The sequence below is a fragment of the Saccopteryx bilineata genome, chromosome 2, assembly GCF_036850765.1.
Source record: "Saccopteryx bilineata isolate mSacBil1 chromosome 2, mSacBil1_pri_phased_curated, whole genome shotgun sequence".
NCBI classification, from domain to species: domain Eukaryota; kingdom Metazoa; phylum Chordata; class Mammalia; order Chiroptera; family Emballonuridae; genus Saccopteryx; species Saccopteryx bilineata.
In genome coordinates, this window is record NC_089491.1 from 176,588,321 (window position 1) to 176,607,314 (window position 18,994).

Below are 18,994 nucleotides of genomic sequence, written 5' to 3' on the forward strand. Positions count from 1 at the left end.
GGTGTATCAAGATGACACTCTAACCAACTGAGCTATTCAGCCAGGGCTCAGCAGGCATCTTTTTAAGAGGTCCTTCCACTTTAAGTAAGTGGGGCAAAAGGTAGCCTCTGGCCCTTTAAATCCTCAGCCTTACTACTTGGTTTCACATGTTCTACTGATACACGATATGGAGGCCTGCTCTGATAACAGAGGTCTGCTAAGAAGGGAAGGAGCAGAGTTTAGCTAGCAGTGTCTCCAAGCCTGGGGTAAATCCTCCTGCTACAGAGCTAAAGGTAATTACCTTCTAGTTTCTCCTACAAAGAAAAACATTTAGAGTAAGTACAGTATGTGTGTGTGCACGTGCGTGTGTGTACTTGTGGTCACTTCCTTCATCCTTGCTCTGTGACGTACCATTTGAGAAACTGAACTATAAGTATTCTGGGGCTCAGCAACTTGACTTTGGAGAGCCACCAGCACTAAGAGACAGGAAAAAAGAGAAAAGAAAGGAAAAGGTGGCCCTGGTAAGTTGGCTCAGTGGTAGAGTTCCCAGCACATGGACATCCTGGGTTCGATTCCTGGTCAGGGCACACAGAAGAAGCAACCATTTGCTTCTCCACCCCTTCCTCCCCCCCCCCCCACAGCTATGGCTCAGTTGGTTCAAGTGCATTGGCCCTGGGTGCTCAGGATGGCTCTGTGGAGACTTTGCCTCAGGAGCTAAAAATAGCTCAGTTGTAAGCATGGCCTCAGATGGGCAGAGTATTGGCCCTAGACTAGGTTTTCCAGGTTGATCCTGGTAGGGGTGCACGCGGGAGCTGAGTCTGTCTCTCCTCCTCTCACTTGGAAAAGAAAAGAAAGAAGAAATAAAAAGAAAAAAGAGACTACATATAGTGGGTGGGGTGGGGTAGTATAATATTAGCAGCTACCATAAGTGCTTCAGGGATACCAAAACTTAACCAGGATAAAATTTTTGGAGTTTGTGATCACAACCTCAGGAATAATTTCTGAGGGAGCAGAGATCTCTATACCAAATAATGTTCCCTTGTCCCCTATCTAACCCAGCACCATACTCCCTGCAGGAGGTCAGTCAATACCAACAGCTGACCTACTGATCCTCATGATGCAGAAGCACAGATAGAATCTGAGTAAAAGTTTGGAGTTCGGGGCCAGTCACTTGGACATCCTGTCTAAAATTTTTTCAGTCCAAAATAGTTCTTCTTTTTACTTATGTCTTTATTTCCATTCCATTCTTGCTGTCTGTTTCTAGATATGGATAGAGGGAGGAGGTAGATGAAAGTCTAAGAAAAAGAAAAGGGAGCAAGACCAAATTAAAATCCACACATTTAATTTAATTTATTTTTTTAAAGATTGTATTTATTGATTTTTAGAGAGAGAGAGAGAGAGAGAGAGAGAGAGAGAGAAAGGTGGGGCAGGGAAGGAGCAGGAAGCATCAACTCATAGCAGTTGCTTCTTGCATATGCTTTGACCAGGCAAGCCCAGGGTTTACAACCTGTGCCCTCAGCATTCCAGGTCAATGTTTTCTCCACTGTACCACCACAGGTCAGGCAAAATATACACATTTTAGAAAACTAAAAAAATTCTGGGATCTTGGAAAAGTGAATCATACACACACAGAAACACAGAAGAAGACAGCCACTGGGAGAAGCACAGAGTTTTACCCACTTATAGGTCTGAGTTAAGACACAGACAGGGAAAAGCACACACAGATGTCATGCTTCAGTATGTAGTGACGTAACTGATATGAATGAGATTTAACGAGACAGGTGTTGGTAGAAGAAGAAAGTAAGTCAGAATTATAGAAAAATTGACTTAGGGACTAAGATGAAGAACTAGAATGATCTGTATGTGTTACATTAAAACACAAAGCAGCAGGGTTTCCTAGATCTTCACTGTTCTTTATTTTAGCTTCATGTCACAATGTTTGAATGAGGTAGTACTGGGCCATTCTGGGGTCTGTCCACTCTAGTTTCCAATTCCTGGGGTATGAGTGCTTGGGACTTGCTTCTTGTACCTATGGGAGAGATATGTTCCAGGCCAAGCTGGATTAATTAAACAGAGAGGTGAGGGATCCTAGCAGGTGAAACAAGAATTTAAACTGCAGCCTAAAAGACATGGGCTTCCTGACTACCAGCAAATACTTCAGGATAAATCATGGATTCTATTCATAAAGAGCTCAGAGCAGCTCTCCGCAGGGTATTAAGGAGACTTTTAAACCTAGAATACTGAAATTCCATTTAGAATAGGATTTGATTCTTATGCTGATGGCTTGGATGGCCTCCACAGAAGCAGAACTTCACTCACACCCTTGCTGGTACCAACATGTACCCATCCAGCAACTGAAGGAAAAAGAAAGAGCTCTTTTATGGCATGGAAAAGAGAAAACATTGGGGTGTTTTTCTGTGCCTTGTGGCTTAGGTATTGCAGGAGTCTTGGGTTTTATTTGCTTTACCCCAACCCCAATACATAAAAATGTATGTTTATAGGCCCACAGTCACATGAGTACATTCAGTTAGACTATGATGGAAGATGTGATCTTTTCAAGCTCTCTATATATAGTGAGAAAAATCATACTGTTAATTACACAGGATGTAGATGGAGATGGGGTACAGCAGAAATGTGGAATGGAGGAAAAGATCCCACTGATAATTTTCAGGAGGGAGAGGAAAAAATATATATAGCAAAAATCTCCCAGACTGGCTCTACAAAGAGCACTTTGGCCAAACCTTCATCCTAACTCTTCTTTCCCCAAAAATAACAAATGAGAAAAGGGGGAGAGAGTGGCATGTCTCCAAAAACAGATTTTTCTTGCCACCCACAGCACAAGAGACATGACTGTACTTTTAGAGCTTGCTTGATTCTGAGTGAAGGGGGCTCTGGCACTGAGTGGTGACTCACCTGTGAGATCATGTGATTATTCAAGGGTGGCTGTTGCTGAGGTGTGAGTGGGAGAGCAGGAAGTTGCTGCTGCTGCTGCTGCTGCTGGGCAGTACAAGGGAGAAGGCCCCGGACAGACTGGGATGAGGTGACCTGGTTGCACACTTCTGCGGCACCTAGCGCCATGCCTAAGGCAAAGAGGAGACCCACCAAGAGCTGTAAGCACAAGTCATGAACATACCACCCCAGCTGCAGGGCTCTAGTTTTTCCTCACTCTCTTTCTGTCCATTTCCCCAAATGTCCTGGGAAGACCCACAAATTAGCACAGATGCATTTCAGCTGCCCTGGTGATGGGAGTCCTCATGTTAGCAGGTTTCTGCTCTCTAGGCACAGTCATGTTTGGTTTTAGAATTGAAGAAAATGTGAGGCTAAGTGCCTAAAATCTGTCCATCATGGTTCGATAGCTGTTTCCTGGGAAAGTACAGATTCCCAGTCCTTCAAGAGGCTGTCTTCTCTTTAATTTCTTTTCAACTTGCAGAATCTCACAGAAGTTGCTAAGCAGGCAGCCTTGCCTCTCCAAGCACATGTCTGTGTACACAAATACATACAACCTTCATCTATTTTCCCCATTTCCAGGCTCTCCAAGTCATGCATGCATTCACATAAAATACTTTTCCTGAATATCTACTATGTACCAGACATTGTATCACGAACTGCGGACACTAAGATGAAGGGAACACAGTCTTTGTCCTTAAACATCATAGGCTCTCCAGACAAAAGATGAACACCCACACAATGATTACAATCTCATAAGGATAAGGGATGCATCATTGATATGAACAAAGTTCTATGAAAACAACGATGAGGAAGCAATAACACCTGGAAGGGTTAGAGGGAAGGTTTTAAAGAGGAAGTGGCAGCAGAGATGGGCTTGAAGGATGAACAGGAGGGTGTGAAAGACTGAGAGGGGATATTCCTAACTGGTGGTAAAGTGGATCAAATGTTGACTTGGGACACTGAGGACCCAGGTTTGAAACACCCAGGTCACTGGCTTGAGTGTGGGCTCATATGACTTGAGTGCAGGCTTGCTGGCTTGAGTGTGAGATCATCCACATGATCCCAAGGTCTTTGGCTTGAGCCCAAAGGTCACTAGCTTGAAGCCTAAGGTCACTGGCTCAGTTTGAGACCCCTGGTATCAAGGCACATAGAGAAGCAGTCAATAAACAACTAAAGAGACACAACTATAAGTTGATGCTTCTCATCCCTCTCCCTCCCTCTCTCTCTCTCACAAGAAAAAAAAAAAAAAGACTGAGAGGGTACGCTGAGGACCCAGGTTTGAAATCTTAAGGCTTGAGCATGGGCTCATCAGCCTGAGTGCAGGATCACCAATTTGAGCGTGGGATCATAGATAGACATGACCCCGTGGTTGGCTGGCTTGAGCTTAAGGTCACTGGCTTGGCTGGAGTCCCAGTCAAGGTACATATGAGAAAGCAATCAATGAACAACTAAGATGCCGCAACTATAAGTTGATGTTTCTCATCTCTCTCCCTTCCCACCTAACTGTCTCTGTCTTTCTCTCAATATAAAAAGAAAAGATAAAGAAAAGAAATTGTTAGATAATGGGTGAAAAAGGTAAAGAAATTAAGAAGTACAAAATGGCCCTGGTGGGATAACCAGTTTAACCCCTGGTCAAGGCACATGTAGAAACAGATTGATGTTTCTGTCTCTCTCTCTTTCTCTCTTTCTCTTCCTCTCTTGCTCTAAAATTCATAAATAAAAATTTTAAAAAATTATAGAATAGTCATGAAGAGGAAAACTACATAGAGAATATAGTTAATAATATTCTAATAACTATATATGGTATCAGATGGATGCAAGATTTATCAGGTTGATCATTTAGTAAGTTATATAATGTCTATTCACTGGGGTATACACCTGAAACTAATATAAATAATGTATGGCAACTGTAATTGAAAATAAAAAATAGTTTAAAAAGAAAAGAAACTGTTGGAAGGCCAGAGGACAGGTATCTGAAAATGAGACTGAGATGGCAAACTAGAACCAGGAAGTTATGCTATGTTAAGTAACTTGGTTTTTACTATGCAGAGAATGCAGAAACATGAATATTTTTTTTTAATAAATTTTTATTAATGGTAATGGGATGACATTAATAAATCAGGGTACATATATTCAAAGAAAACATGTCTAGGTTATTTTGTCATCAAATTATTTTGCAAACCCCTCGCCCAAAGTCAGATTGTCCTCCACCACCCTCTATCTAGTTCTCTGTGCCCCTCCCCCTCCCCCTAACTCTCTCCCTCCCTCCCTCCCATGTCCTCCCTCCCCCCCCACCCTTGGTAACCACCACACTCTTGTCCATGTCTCTTAGTCTCATTTTTATGTTCCACCAATGTATGGAATCATGTAGTTCTTGTTTTTTTCTGATTTACTTATTTCACTCCTTATAATGTTATCAAGATCCCACCATTTTGCTGTAAATGATCTGATGTCATCATTTCTTATGGCTGAGTAGTATTCCATAGTGTATATGTGCCACATCTTCTTTATCCAGTCTTCTATTGAAGGGCTTTTTGGTTGAGAAACATGAATATTTTAAAGAAAGGAGTGATTTGATTAGATCTATGGTATAGACCAGGGGTCGGGAAACTTTTTGCCTGAGAGAGCCATGAACACCACATATTTTAAAATGTAATTCCGTGAGAGCCATACAACGACCTGTGTACGTTAGGCATTATCCAATAAAAATTTGGTGTTGTCCCGGAGGACAGCTATCACAGGCTCCAGCCACCTGTAACCATGAACATGAGTGGTAGGAAATGAATAGATTGCAATACATGAGAATGTTTTATATTTTAATGTTATTATTTTTTATTAAAGATTTGTCTGCGAGCCAGATGCAGTCATCAAAAGAGCCACATCTGGCTCACGAGCCATAGGTTCCCAACCCCTGGATAGACTAATAAGTTGGTTCTAAAAAGGGCTGAGGATACCTGACCAGGAAGTAGAACACTGGATAGAGTGTCAGCCTGGGATGCTAAGGACCCAAGTTCGAAACCCCGAGGTCGCAGGCTTGAGCCCACAGGCCACTAGCTTGAAGCCCGAGGTCAATGGCTTGAGCCCAAGGTCACTGGCTTGAGCAAGGGGTCAGTGGCTTGGCTGGAGCCCCCCAGTCAAGGCACATATGACAAAGCAATCAATGAACAACTAAGCTGCTGCAACTGAGTTGATGCTTCTCATCTTTCTCCTTTCCTGTCTATCTCTCTCACTAAAGAGAAAAAAAAAGGGGCTGAGGATGAAGCAGGAAAACCAGCCTGGGGTTAGTATCATAATAAGAGAAGATAAAGACCTGTATAAAGGCAGAGGCACTGGAGTTAGACAGGTGGTATCAGGAAAGGGCAGCAGACACCAAAAAAGTCAGAGGCAAAAATCTTTGCTACTTACTACTGATAGCTTCTGAGGAAAGGCCTACAGAACTTCTGGGATGAGAATCAAGCAATTCTTATAGGCAGGAGGATGGTGAAACAGAGGTCCACTGGGCATAAAGAGCTAAATATCCTTCTGCTAAGTGTGCAACAGACATAGATGGAGAAGTATACACAGCAGATCAGAAGAGCTGAAGGGTGGTTACAGGGCAGGCATGTGGAACATATGCTCCCTCTCAGTGACTGAGCTCCAGAGAAGCAGCTTCAGCAGTATCTCTCAAAGCTCTAGCCCAAGGGTCCTCAAACTTTTTACACAGGAGGCCAGTTCACTGTCCCTCAGACCATTGGAGGGCTGGACTATAAAAAAAAACTATGAGCCCTGGCTGGTTGGCTCAGTGTAGAGCCTTGGCCTGGCGTGCATAAGTCCCGGGTGCAGAAGTCCTGGGTTCGATTCCCGGCCAGGGCACACAGGAGAAGCGCCCATATGCTTCTCCACCCCTCCCCCTCTCTTTCCTCTCTGTCTCTCTCTTCCCCTCCCGTAGCCAAGGCTCCATTAGAGCAAAGATGGCCCGGGTGCTGGGGATGGCTCCTTGGCCTCTGCCCCAGGCGCTAGAGTGGCTCTGGTCTCGACAAAGCGATGCCCCAAGGGGCAGAGCATCACCCCCTGGTGCAGCATCGCCCCCTGGTGGGCAGAGTGTTGCCCCCTGGTGGGTGTGCCAGGTGGATCCCGGTTGGGCACATGCGGGAGTCTATCTGACTGTCTCTCCCCGTTTCCGGTTTCAGAAAAATACAGAAAACAAAAAACAAAACAAAACAAAAAAAACTATGAACAAATCCCTATGCACACTGCACATATCTTATTTTAAAGTAAAAAAACAAAACGGGAACAAATACAATATTTAAAATAAAGAACAAGTAAATTTAAATCAACAAACTGACCAGTATTTCAATGGGAACTATGGGCCTGCTTTTGGCTAATGAGATGGTCAATGTCCGGTTCCATATTTGTCACTGCTAGCTGTAACAAGTGATATGACGCGCTTCCGGAGCCGTGATGTGTGCGTCCCGCATCACTGGAAGTAGTACTGTACTTGAGTGACACCGCGCTTTCCGGCACTGCCACATACAGTGCTCCAGGAGCACAGGATGCACCCGCCAATGAAAGAAGTGCCCCTTCCAGAAGTGCAGCGGGGGCGGATAAATGGCCTCAGGGGGACGCAATGCAGCCTGTGGGCCGTAGTTTGGGGACCCCTGCTCTAGCCCATTGGCCACTATCAATGAATTACAATACTAAACTCTGAAGCAGGGGTTCCCAAACTTTTTACACAGGGGGCCAGTTCACTGTCCCTCAGACCGTTGGAGGGCCGGACTATAAAAAAAACTATGAAAAAATTCCTATGCACACTGCACATATTTTATTTTAAAGTAAAAAAACCAAAATGGGAACAAATACAATATTTAAAATAAAGAACAAGTAAATTTAAATCAACAAACTGACCAATATTTCAATGGGAACTATGCTCCTCTCACTGACCACCAATGAAAGAGGTGCCCTTTCCAGAAGTGCGGCGGGGGCCGGATAAATGGCCTCAGGGGGCCGCATGTGGCCCGTGGGCCGTAGTTTGGGGACCCCTGCTCTAAGGGCTCCCTCTGCTCTACAAATCCTTTTTATACTCTCAGAGGCTACAGAATGAAAGCAGCTATCATCCTCATCTCCGTATATAACCTGAACCTAGGCTAACAGGGATGTCCAACCTAAGTAAAAAAAAAAACAAACAAAAAAACTAATTCAAATCAGTTTTTTTCAATTAGGAAAGAAGTTTTGAAAAAAATCAGAGGATGCAAAAGGATAACAGATTCATTCAAGAAAATAAATTTCCCTTCATCTGGCTGTATTAGGTTTCCAGAACACAATATTGGAACAAGTGTTTTGTTAAAAGTAAGTATCAGTGATGCTTTCTAGAAGACATGATAGGAACAGCACAGAAGGTGAGAAGCTGTAGTACCTGGCCTGGAGATCCTTCCTGCACTGCCACCTTTACTGTTTCCGATGCTGTCACCCCGGGTGAGGATAGAGATTCCACTGAAACTGCTGGCTTTGGTGACAGGGGGCCGCATGCTCCGAACAGAGCCATCAGAGTCCGTGCTGCTCCAAGGCCGTGGCTCCAGGGATTTGAGTTCGCTGTCTGTGCTGCTCTGGCGGCTGCTTGAGGTGCGGCTTAGCCCCTCGCGGTTCCCCCTGCAGAGACCACAGTGGTCAGAGCACCCCCTACCTACCACTTCTGTAGAAGGGCTAGGAGAGAGTTCATCTCTATTCTTTCAATAACAAGAAACAGGTGAGGGCTGGGGAGAGGATGGACACTGACTTCTTGTTAGTTGGCTGGCCCACCAAGAGTTGATGAGAGCATACAGAACAATATCCAGTATAGTAACAGAGAGCACAGGGGCAAATCTGGAAAACAATGCACTGGCAACTGATACATCAGACCAGAGGTGAACGGGAAACCACATACATGATGCTGAGATTGGCTGTGGTCTCTTGCTCCCAAGCCCCCTCTGCAGGGACCCCACACATGCAGGAAATAGTGGGGAGCAGAGGGATATCAGTTCTTTCTCGAAGTTCTTAAAACAACAGGACTCCTAGAAGTTACTAGTATTAGAAGGCAGGAGTAGCCAATGACATGGATAAATCCCACAAAAGGTCACCATATAACATATGTCTAAGCCAGCAAAGATGCTTCTTATGACCACTGATCCGGGGTGAAAAGAAGAGTATAGTGGACTAAAGGGGAACTCTGGAAAACTGTCTGATAGTCTAGAATTGACCTAACCTGTTTCGTGGAAGTTGTGTTGGTATCTGAGAGCAACTGGTTCCAAGGTCTCTAAGGACTGAAGTCCTGGGCATGATCAAGCAAATGTGCCCTTGGGACCCAGAATGGCAAGCAGCCATCCTGACTGTGCCTAGTTGCCTCCATATAAGTAACCCTATTACTCTAGGCAAGGCGCAAGGCTATGGAGAAAAGGGATTCATCCTTTCTTATTTTGCTCTAGAAACATCAGGGTTATCCTGATGCTATAATCACTGCCTGTGTCTATAAACTATTGTACTCAAGATAGATAGGGTTGGTTTGAAAGCCTTAAGTTTTGTTAAACTTTTACTGCTTCTAAATCAATAAGCAACCAAGAATCAGGAATCTTCCTTTCACATCTCTTACTTCCTACAACTAAGGAAACCAAATGATAACAATTACAAAGATTTTGGTGTGTGTACTGGGGAGCAATTGAGCATAACTCTTAGTAGCTTGAGTTCCCTCCTTTTCACCACCACCATTATAACTAAAACAAATAGAAAACCCACCCCAACCCTCTTAGCTTAAAAGACACCAGGCTCAGAGTTATTCTAACACAGAAAGCTATTTTTCTTAAAGTGGTAATATTAAAAAAAAAATAACTTTCTTTATAGACTATCTGCTCCAAGGTACTATAGAGAAGATGAGTAAAATATTTGCTAGGTCACTATTTTAGCCAATTATGGTGGACTAACAATGCACTGAAACAGCTCATTAGTTAGGAACACACTAATTCTTCTCTAAATCTTAAGTAGATCTAATAGAATCTCAAATGTTTCTATATATAGTTAGAATAGTGGACTAGAAAATATTCCTATTCCCCAAAACTTTACCCCTTTCTCTTAGGGATGTCAAAAGTAGAATGGGAAACAAGAAGGAAGTATAAATCAGGTAGTCTCTAGGAACAGAACCAGACCTCAGGTGACAGCCAATAGCTCTGTCGCAATGGACAAAGGCAAGTCTACTGAGTGTACTCAATAGAGGGTGTGTGTGTGTGTGTGTGTGTGTGTGTGTGACAGTAATGGGATACAGCAGTGGCAATGGATGAAGCTATTCATTAGACATTAGAGTTTGAATTGTGCAGAAAGAAGTCCTAATGGCCTTTTATACTAAATCAAACACGTACTATCTATTAGGACAACCCTGCCATTTACTTTCTTTTTCAACCAGAGGACACTGAATGAGTCAACTTTAAACTGGACACCCTAGGAAGCTTGAGCCAAAGTAGCAGCACTTCTGTGCTCATCTAGTTCCCTCCCCCAAGTGATGGTCAAGTGCTCAAAACGTGGCTTGTCTGATGATCTTCTAACTAAGCTGAGAGTTAGAGAATCTAAGTGGGTTCTTGGCCAGGAAAGAGATCAGTTTTCCTTCTCTACAACTAAACCCAATCTCTAGTTATGTCTTTCCACTTCACTAAAAATAAGGCAGATAGGGAAAATACCAAACTCAATTCTGAGCGGTGGGTTAGATTGTGTGTGTTAGAGAAATGGGGGTGAAGGATAGAGAACATTCACACTTCATACTCCTGTGAAGTCAGAGCTGAATTAACTTTTACAAGTAGATTTAGTGCTGTGAAAAGTCAAGTTTATTGTATCTGAGGGGTAGGTAGAGAGGTTTGTGGAAGAGATGGCAATAAATATCAGTAATCTTCATGTGGCTTATTTATCAGTGGAGTAGAATCTTTCAAAGAATTGGGAAGTTGCCATAGTTATTGCCAATTGTGGATGAGGAAATCTGGCACACCAGTATTTGCTTCACAAACTTGGGAATAAAGGTATAAAGCAGTTAGAGAAGATCAGCTTCTAATCATTGCAGTTCTGGACTAGTACCCAAATAGAGAAAGAAGTACCCCCTAAGAGTTCACGGAGCTGCATTTTTTTTAACCTTTGAATTACAGACTCCTTTTATTTAAACTTTTTTTTTTAAAGCAAGAGAGGAAGCAGGGGGAGAGAGAAAGATAAAGAAAGAAAACATCATTTGTTCCACTATTTATGCATTCATTGGTTGGTTCTTGTATGTGCCCTGACTGCAGATCAAACCCACATCCTTGGCATATGGGGATGATGCTCTAACAAACTGAACTAACCTTCCAGGCCCCATGGAATTGCATTTAAATGACCTAAGTCTTTAATCAGAATTCAGTAATGGAAAACGGCAGCATAAAAGAGGTTTAGATAGGAGAGGACTGCATTTGCACACTAGATTCTTCAAGCTATTATCTGCATAAGTTTGATATATTTTGATGTTCCACAGCACTAATAAGGGTATCATTCTTTATAGAAATGTGAATTAGGGCTCCAAATGGAACACTACCCAGAAAGGAAGGGGAGATGTTTTGTAGAGAGCTGGTGTGGTATGATGAAAAGTACACTGGACAAAGAGTCCCAGTTTTGTCACTAATAACCAGGAAAACTAGGATTGGCCACTTAATCTCTCTGCTTTTGTTTTCTTACATGTAAACCAGTTTACCAAATCAGGACACTGAGAGAACTGAATCAGATACAGTACACTTTAGCAACTGTAAAGCACTGTGCATGAAGTCACACATAGAACTTAATTTTAAACTCCTGTTTATTATAGTAGGTATTCTGGGATGATTTTTGACTCAATATGGAACAGGAATTTACTTTTTATATAAAAGGGGACTCTCTCAATCACCACCACTAATGCAGAGCTCTCCGGGATGTTCTAAGAAAAAAAAGTTCAGAGATATGGAAAGGGAGATAAATTCTCTGTCCCAAGAATGAAAAATCTGTCTATTCCAATCTCCAGATGGTTTGACTAGCCTTAGAAAGGATACATGAGAAGGGACAACTGAAGAACTGGGGATGAGAGCTCTAACTAATCTGAGTTAGTCAGGTCCTATCAAGTTTAGGGTTCAAAAAGAGAGAAGCCCTTTGGAAAAGGTTAGACATGAATTCTGGTGTTAAATACTCAGGTTTTCTGTGCTCTATAAATTCTTCTATGGTAAATTGGAAGAATATACTTAAAATAAGTTGCTGTCAGGATAGGGCCCTAAAGTAGTTCTTCTTTCACCACTACCTAGAACTAGGTACTTGCAAGCTTCTGCTGGGGTAGAACAGAGAGAGTGGAATAAAAGGGAGGTTCTCATGACTGCTTTGTGGAAAATGGAGAATATTAGGCTCTGGAGAAGTTAATACAACTTTCACCAACAATGAGGAGCAAGTCATGGGCAATCATATAAAGGACATGCTCTAAAGCTTTCTAAATTATTATTATTATTATTATTTTTTGTATTTTTCTGAAGCTGGAAACGGGGAGAGACAGTCAGACAGACTCCCGTATGCGCCCCACCGGGATCCACCCGGCACGCCCACCAGGGGCGATGCTCTGCCCACCAGGGGGCGATGCTCTGCCCCTCCGGGGTGTCGCTCTGCCACGACCAGAGCCACTCTAGAGCCTGGGGCAGAGGCCAAGGAGCCATCCCCAGCGCCCGGGCCATCTTTGCTCCAATGGAGCCTTGGCTGCGGGAGGGGAAGAGAGAGACAGAGAGGAAGGAGAGGGGGTGGAAGAAGCAAATGGGCGCTTCTCCTATGTGCCCTGGCCGGGCATCGAACCCGGGTCCCCCGCACGCCAGGCCAACTCTCTACCGCTGAGCCAACCGGCCAGGGCTAAAGCTTTCTAAATTCTAAAGCAGGCAAATCTTTTCAGACGTCCTTGTAGGGTTTCAGAAATGGGTCATCATACTCATTGCATTGTTCCAAAGAGAAAACTACATAGAGAGAGGTGTCTGCATGTGTTTCTATTATTCTTTCTTAAATATACAAAACATTCCTTATGCTGGGTCAGCAATAAGCTCTTCATATCTTTCCACATATTCAGAAAAGTTAGCTTAGAAGAGACATATTCTTTTACCTTAATATGTTGAACTCCTCCAGAAATGCCCAATTCCAACAAATTTCTGGGAAGAAACAGTACCTAACCTATACAACTATTCGGTCTTCTCTACCTATCCAGAACTTAAAATGAAATCAGCAACAAAAAAAATAAAGTCATTGAGCAGAAGTCTTTTTCTAAATGGGGAAAAATATCCAATGTTGCGAAAACCACAAACTGAATTATTCCACAAGCAGCCATGCATGGAGCAAACTCACTCCGCTGAAAAGATTACAGCAAAACAAAACAAAATGAAAAACAAACAAACAAAACAAAACAAGGAGAGATATAGATTACACAGAAGTACCTAAAAATCTGCCTTCTCTTGTGAGAGCTAGAAGAAAAGGCTTCTTTGGAGAGTCTGTTGGTTAACATCAAAGAAAAGCATCATTACAGGGTTATATTAACCTCACTGACAGAGCTCAATGAGAAGCAGTGAACATGCTAAGTGGTACTAACCTGATGTCATTTAGATATCCGTTCTGGCCAGTCTAGGTGAGGGGAGAAAACGGAAAATAACTTATAAGAAAACAGCATGGTATAACCGAAAAGGGTGTCCATGATGCTATGAATACCCAAGATCCTCAAACCAAGCTCACACCCCAACAGGGAGAGAGGGAGCAGGGACAGGATGACCCAAACCCACACACCCAGTCTGACTTCTCACCTTTAACAGGAAAGAGCATGGAGCATTTTTAGCCTTCCCAGGGTGTTTAAAAAGAGAGATTTATAAAAGTAGGAGTATGGAAAGGAGGAAGAGGAAAGTATTAACCTATTATTTCCTTTTTAAGCTCTAAATTTAGTCTCTCTAGAAGTAAGCTGAGCATAATAATTTGTGTGCTTGGTCCTAAAGAATGTGTTCAAAGAAAGGAAAAAGGGAGACAAGAGAAAGAAACTAAGTTTTTTTTTGGGAAATCATCCTCAAATATTCCATTTCTGTCCTCTATACTGGCCAAAATGAAAGACATTCTGACCTGAGACCCAAGGAGAATAACAAATTGGGAAAGCAGGTACTTTTCAGAGCCTAGAAAAAATGAGACAATTAAAAGCCTGAAACATTCCTTTTGGGGGTCATTTTCTGACAAAGCCATTGAGCTGAGTGAAGTAAGCAAGCATTATGGTGGACTCCCAAGCCTTAGAAAAAGTTACCAAGTGTGTCCAGCTGCTGAGCAGCATGGGCTCCACAAAGATCAGAGCCTATATGGTGCAGTTTTCCCAATACATAGCTCAGGCTCCAGAGAAGGCTACTGCATCAGCATTTCCATCCAAACACCCTTCTTACCACTTCCCTTTCTTTTTGGCCTGCCTCTTCCTCCCCTCTGCCCCAACCTACAACTCCACCCTTAATCATCTCCCTTTGGCCAAGTTCTTTTCCACATGGGAATCTTTGGAGTATGATGGGCTTTGGCCACTTTTCCTTGCTAGACCTTCTGACAATCCTGAAGCCTCTACTGCAGCAAGATGTAGGAAGTGCTGACATGACAGTGATAAATCCACAAGGATTTAACAAAGAATACATATATTAGTAGAGGCTTGAGAGACTAAAAATCAGGAGAAAAAAGGAGAGAAGAGCTAACTTTTGACTGTGTTATGGCTGTAGGTAGACATATTCCAGTGTTGTCATAATTAGCCCCAACACCCTGTTAAAAGTTGCTGGTACTCTCCGAATATCTGTGGCTTTGCTTTAATGTCTGGCATGGTGGGACAGTCATTATTCATGTGTCAGTGAAGCAGAGGTGCACATCACAGATCGCTATGCTATGATGTCCCTGATGATACTTCTTAATCTAAAGAGCTCAGAGCAGAGCAAGCTATTGAGAGGTAGTTTACTTTAGGGGTTAAGAGCATGTGTACTCTGGAGCCAGACTCTGCATTAGAACACCAGCTCTTTCACTAACTAGTGGTGTAATCTTACGTTACTTAACCTCTTTCTACCTTAGTCCCACATTTATAAACTGAGGAAAATAATATAACCTACCTCATCAGACTAGTATGAGGATTAGATAATTTATGCAAAGCACTAAGAAGAGTGTCTGAAAGACAGTAAGCATTATATAAATATTTGTTATTATCATCCACCAACCTGCTCTGTCCATAATATAGGGTCACCACCAGCCATATGTGCAAATGACCTCTCTCCTCTCATTTCAGCCAACTGATTTGCAGGTAAAAGTTAGAGAACCCTCTTTGAAGAATTATCCAATTATCCAGATTGGATAATTGGAATATAGATTTTTCTGTCTCAGAATGGAAGTCTATGTAACAGAGGGTAAGAAGAGTCCTTCTTTTTGGACTTTGGGCCAGAAGGTTTGTCATGTATCTGTCCCCAGTGGGGATCCCTGGAACACTTGGGTCTCCTGAGACAATGAAATGTGTTTATAGAAGAGGTCAGTTTTATTGAAGTTGGAAACAATATTCTTCTGAGCTAGGTGATGGTGGAAAAAAATACACAGATAGTCTTTCTGATGGAGGGGAGAATGGGGAAATGGGAGGAGAATAATGTCCATCTAAGTATATTGATTAAAACTGGCCATCTTTTGACAATGAAGGGAGGCTGGCTCTTCCTCCTTTGTTTGCTAATTTGACTGTAAAATGGTGCTGTATCTGGATCCTACATTTTCTGGAGATTTGATCTTTTCTTGCCTATCCACAGCCTTTCCTGAATTTCTGGTAGGCAAACGCCACCTGATATAGGTGTATTAAGTATATTTGATATGGCTTGCAATTCTTCAGAATAAAGTTATTTAAAATGATTCATGCTGGTTTTTGGCCCAAGGAGCCAGTCCTATTCTAAGAAGCAAGTTAAGACATATAGGAAGAAAGAGGCTTTCTGTTCAGGTAGAGACTGGAGGGACTAGTAAGTGGTAACTTCTGTGCATCTGGAATGTGGAGTTCTGAGAATGGATGACAGATCTGTGTTCTAACAATCACCAACATATCCTAAAAACAAGGCTGGCCAAACAAGATCAATATATAGGCTATGGGGACACTAAGTCTTCCACTTAGAAGCAAAGATGCCTAAAACGGACAGTGGAAGTGAAAGAGGGTAAGTGGGGGAAGGGTTTGACAGGCAAGATTCAGAACCCTTCCATAAGCCCTGCCAAAACCATTTCTATTTTCAGTCTAGTCATATCCACCAAATTCAGCCACTCCATTTGTTCTCTTTGTATGCCATACAGCAGAATGTATTAAAAATAATACAAATAAAAATCTGCTGCATCCCCATAAGCCACATTTAATTTTAGAGCTCAAATGAAGGGCTGGCTGATTTTGGTTAAAAAAACAACATCACATTTATGGAGGGTTCATTCCATTCACAGTTCCAAAGATTAAGAGCTAAAAGCTATGAGCTGACAACTCTCAGAAGCTACACTTACCTCTCGGGCAAATATTCTCTCTCGGACCCTTTGATATTCCTCCTCTCTCTCTTCTATTGACTTGCTCCTCCTTCCATCCTGCAATGGAACTCTGATCTAGATCGATGAGCAGAATTAAGCTAGTTAAGTTCTCCTCGTACTGCAAGCTCACTGCACACCAGCAAGGAAGAGAAACTGGGAGAGTTTATAGTTGCCATAAAAAAAAATGGAAAAAAAAAAGAAATAAAATTTCCAGTGTTGGACAAGTTCACTGGGTACATCTGACCATGCAGTTTGGGAGATCAGGTTTTCAGGATGGTTGGGGCCTCTCCATCTCCCCACCCCCACCCCCAGAGTATCAAGAACAGTAACTATAAGGATTGGTTGCTTCCTTATAGTAATCAGGTACTCTCCAATCAATAAGGATCAAGAGAATAGCTGAGGGAATAAACAACATTGCCCTGAAGGGAAGCAAGGGACAGGAGGAAGCTAGAGAGGGAGAAGAACATGTATTTACCAGACCTGAATGTAAAGAAGAGATTTACAGATCTATACCTGACATTATACCTTCTTTAGTCACTAATGAATGCCATGGCCTGAAGATCCAAGTCACACATAGCTCAGCAAAGAGGGCCTTGGAAATAAAATCCCAAGGGTGAAGCTAAACTCAATGCTTAAGATTTTTTTTTTCTCATCTTAACTATGGCTCCTGGAGGGAGGGAGAGAAAAATTACAGAAACAGAGAAGAAAGGGAACAGAGCAACACAAAGAGGTAAAGAAAAAGAAAAGGAGAAAAGAAAAGAAAGAAGGATGGACAGAGAAAGGACAGATGAATAAGGTATGGAGGAGGGAGGGGAGAGAGTGATAGAAAGGAAAAAGAAGGAAATAGAGGACAGAGGACTTTTCATTCTGAGAAACGTAGTGAGGTGACTAAAGGGGATGGTTGAGCAGATCACCACCTCTGGCTAGTCTACCATCCAACCCTCCAACACAGTCTTCTCTCTTGGCCTGTGAATTGTGAGCACTATCCTGGGTAAAGTGTTATAGAGTGTCCTTTTCCATACTGCTCTTGAAGGCAAGGAGCTCTGAGGGAGAAACCCATCAAATGAATGTTATCAGGTTATAAAAGATTCTGACCTTTAATCCAGAGGCTTTGAAAGCTTCACATGAAGCAACCAAGCAGAGTGCTGCTCTAGGCTGATTTTCCTCATCTTCACCAATCTCCAGAGGTAATCATAACTTCAGGAGTATCAACGTTTGACTAGATTTAATTCTCACTGGACTTAAGAACCTAAATTCTACTACATATCCTTTTACAAATCCCATTCCAAGAAGACACAGGACGATATGGTGCTATATTGTCCTCAGCCTCTAGCCCTGGTACACTAGTGGCAGAGTAGAAAGAGCATAATGGGTTTGAGGACAGACGGGATCTCAGCTCTGCCACCTCTGAGTAATGTCACTTCAGGCAAATAACATTTCTTAGCCTCAGTTTTCTTACATTTAAAGTGGGGCTAATACCCCCATCCACACTGGGTTGTGGAGCAGATTAAGAGATAATGGATATAATGTGTTAGGAAAAAGTCTAGTTCAGGAAAAACACTCAAATAGCAATTACTGTGTTTATTATTAACATCACAGAGAGAAAGTGCAGAGAGCCTAAACTATTATGGATCAAGCCTGAAGCTGAGAGATGGAAAGTTTACAATAGGAGCAGATTCCACTCTGCCCCACTGTGCCTTGAGGCCTGAATAATTCTTGAACCACAGAAAAAGGGTCTGGGGAAAATGGAGAGAAGGGTGTCAGGATGGAAAGGCTCTTGTTTTTTAATTTTGTCTTTTTTGTATATTTCATTGTTTTCAATCAGACCCAGCATGTCTGTCCACAATAGATAATGGCATTTTTTTTCAAAAGGACTCTCAAATAAGTAACAAGCAGAAAATGTCCTGGTCTCAATACCACACAGTATCCCAAGGAAACTAATTTTGACTCTAGAGGTAAGATATTATTACAGTTACCATTAATTAGCAAGACTTATATTGGCACTACCCAACCATGCTCTTTGAACCTTAATCCTGGTTCTCCACCTAACCTTCTTTGGAGGCCAAGCAAAAGTAGGCTGGATCTAAACCCTATATGTGGCTAGCAAACTAATCCCCAAATAATTACTTACTCTCTAAAGAGTGGGCTCAAAGTCAGGCCAACAGCCAGGCCCATAAATAAAAGGATGGGGCAGATTGTTCACTTCTTATGCCTTAAAAAGGGGACACTGTCTGAGGTTCCCAGTATCAAAAGTCAAATTAACTCACTCACCTTAATGGAAGGACTAGGCAAAACAATTAACATAAAGGGATCAGAAACACCTTTATAAGTGGGTAAATGAGATCACAATTTCACCACTTCAAAGCTAGCCCTGAGCTAGATAAGAGCGGAGGTGGGATAAAGTAGCTTTGGGTGGATCCCAAAGAAATCCCTAACTATTAAAGAAAAAAAAGAATGAAGCCATTAGCTGAATCAAGGCTGAAGCAGGGAGGGACCTTGCTTTGTCCCTAAATAATGTAGAATTAGAAGTCTGTGG

At 42.4% G+C, this 18,994-nt stretch overlaps 1 protein-coding gene across 43 annotated transcripts in view; it reads right to left on the minus strand.

Moving 5' to 3' along the window:
* Positions 1–18,994, minus strand: part of R3HDM2 (R3H domain containing 2) — a 240,913-nt gene that overhangs the window by 21,270 nt on the left and 200,649 nt on the right. For 29 of the 43 annotated variants that reach the window (XM_066258789.1, XM_066258777.1, XM_066258756.1 and 26 more), the window contains 5 exons: positions 16,438–16,533; positions 13,520–13,551; positions 13,368–13,421; positions 8,321–8,553; positions 2,893–3,059 (listed from right to left, as the gene is read on the minus strand). In XM_066258789.1, coding sequence (XP_066114886.1) covers positions 2,893–3,059; positions 8,321–8,553; positions 13,368–13,421; positions 13,520–13,551; positions 16,438–16,533 — 582 coding nt within the window. The remainder of the gene's footprint in view (positions 1–2,892; positions 3,060–8,320; positions 8,554–13,367; positions 13,422–13,519; positions 13,552–16,437; positions 16,534–18,994) is intronic. The other 14 variants (XM_066258798.1, XM_066258790.1, XM_066258795.1 and 11 more) reach the window with 5 other exon arrangements.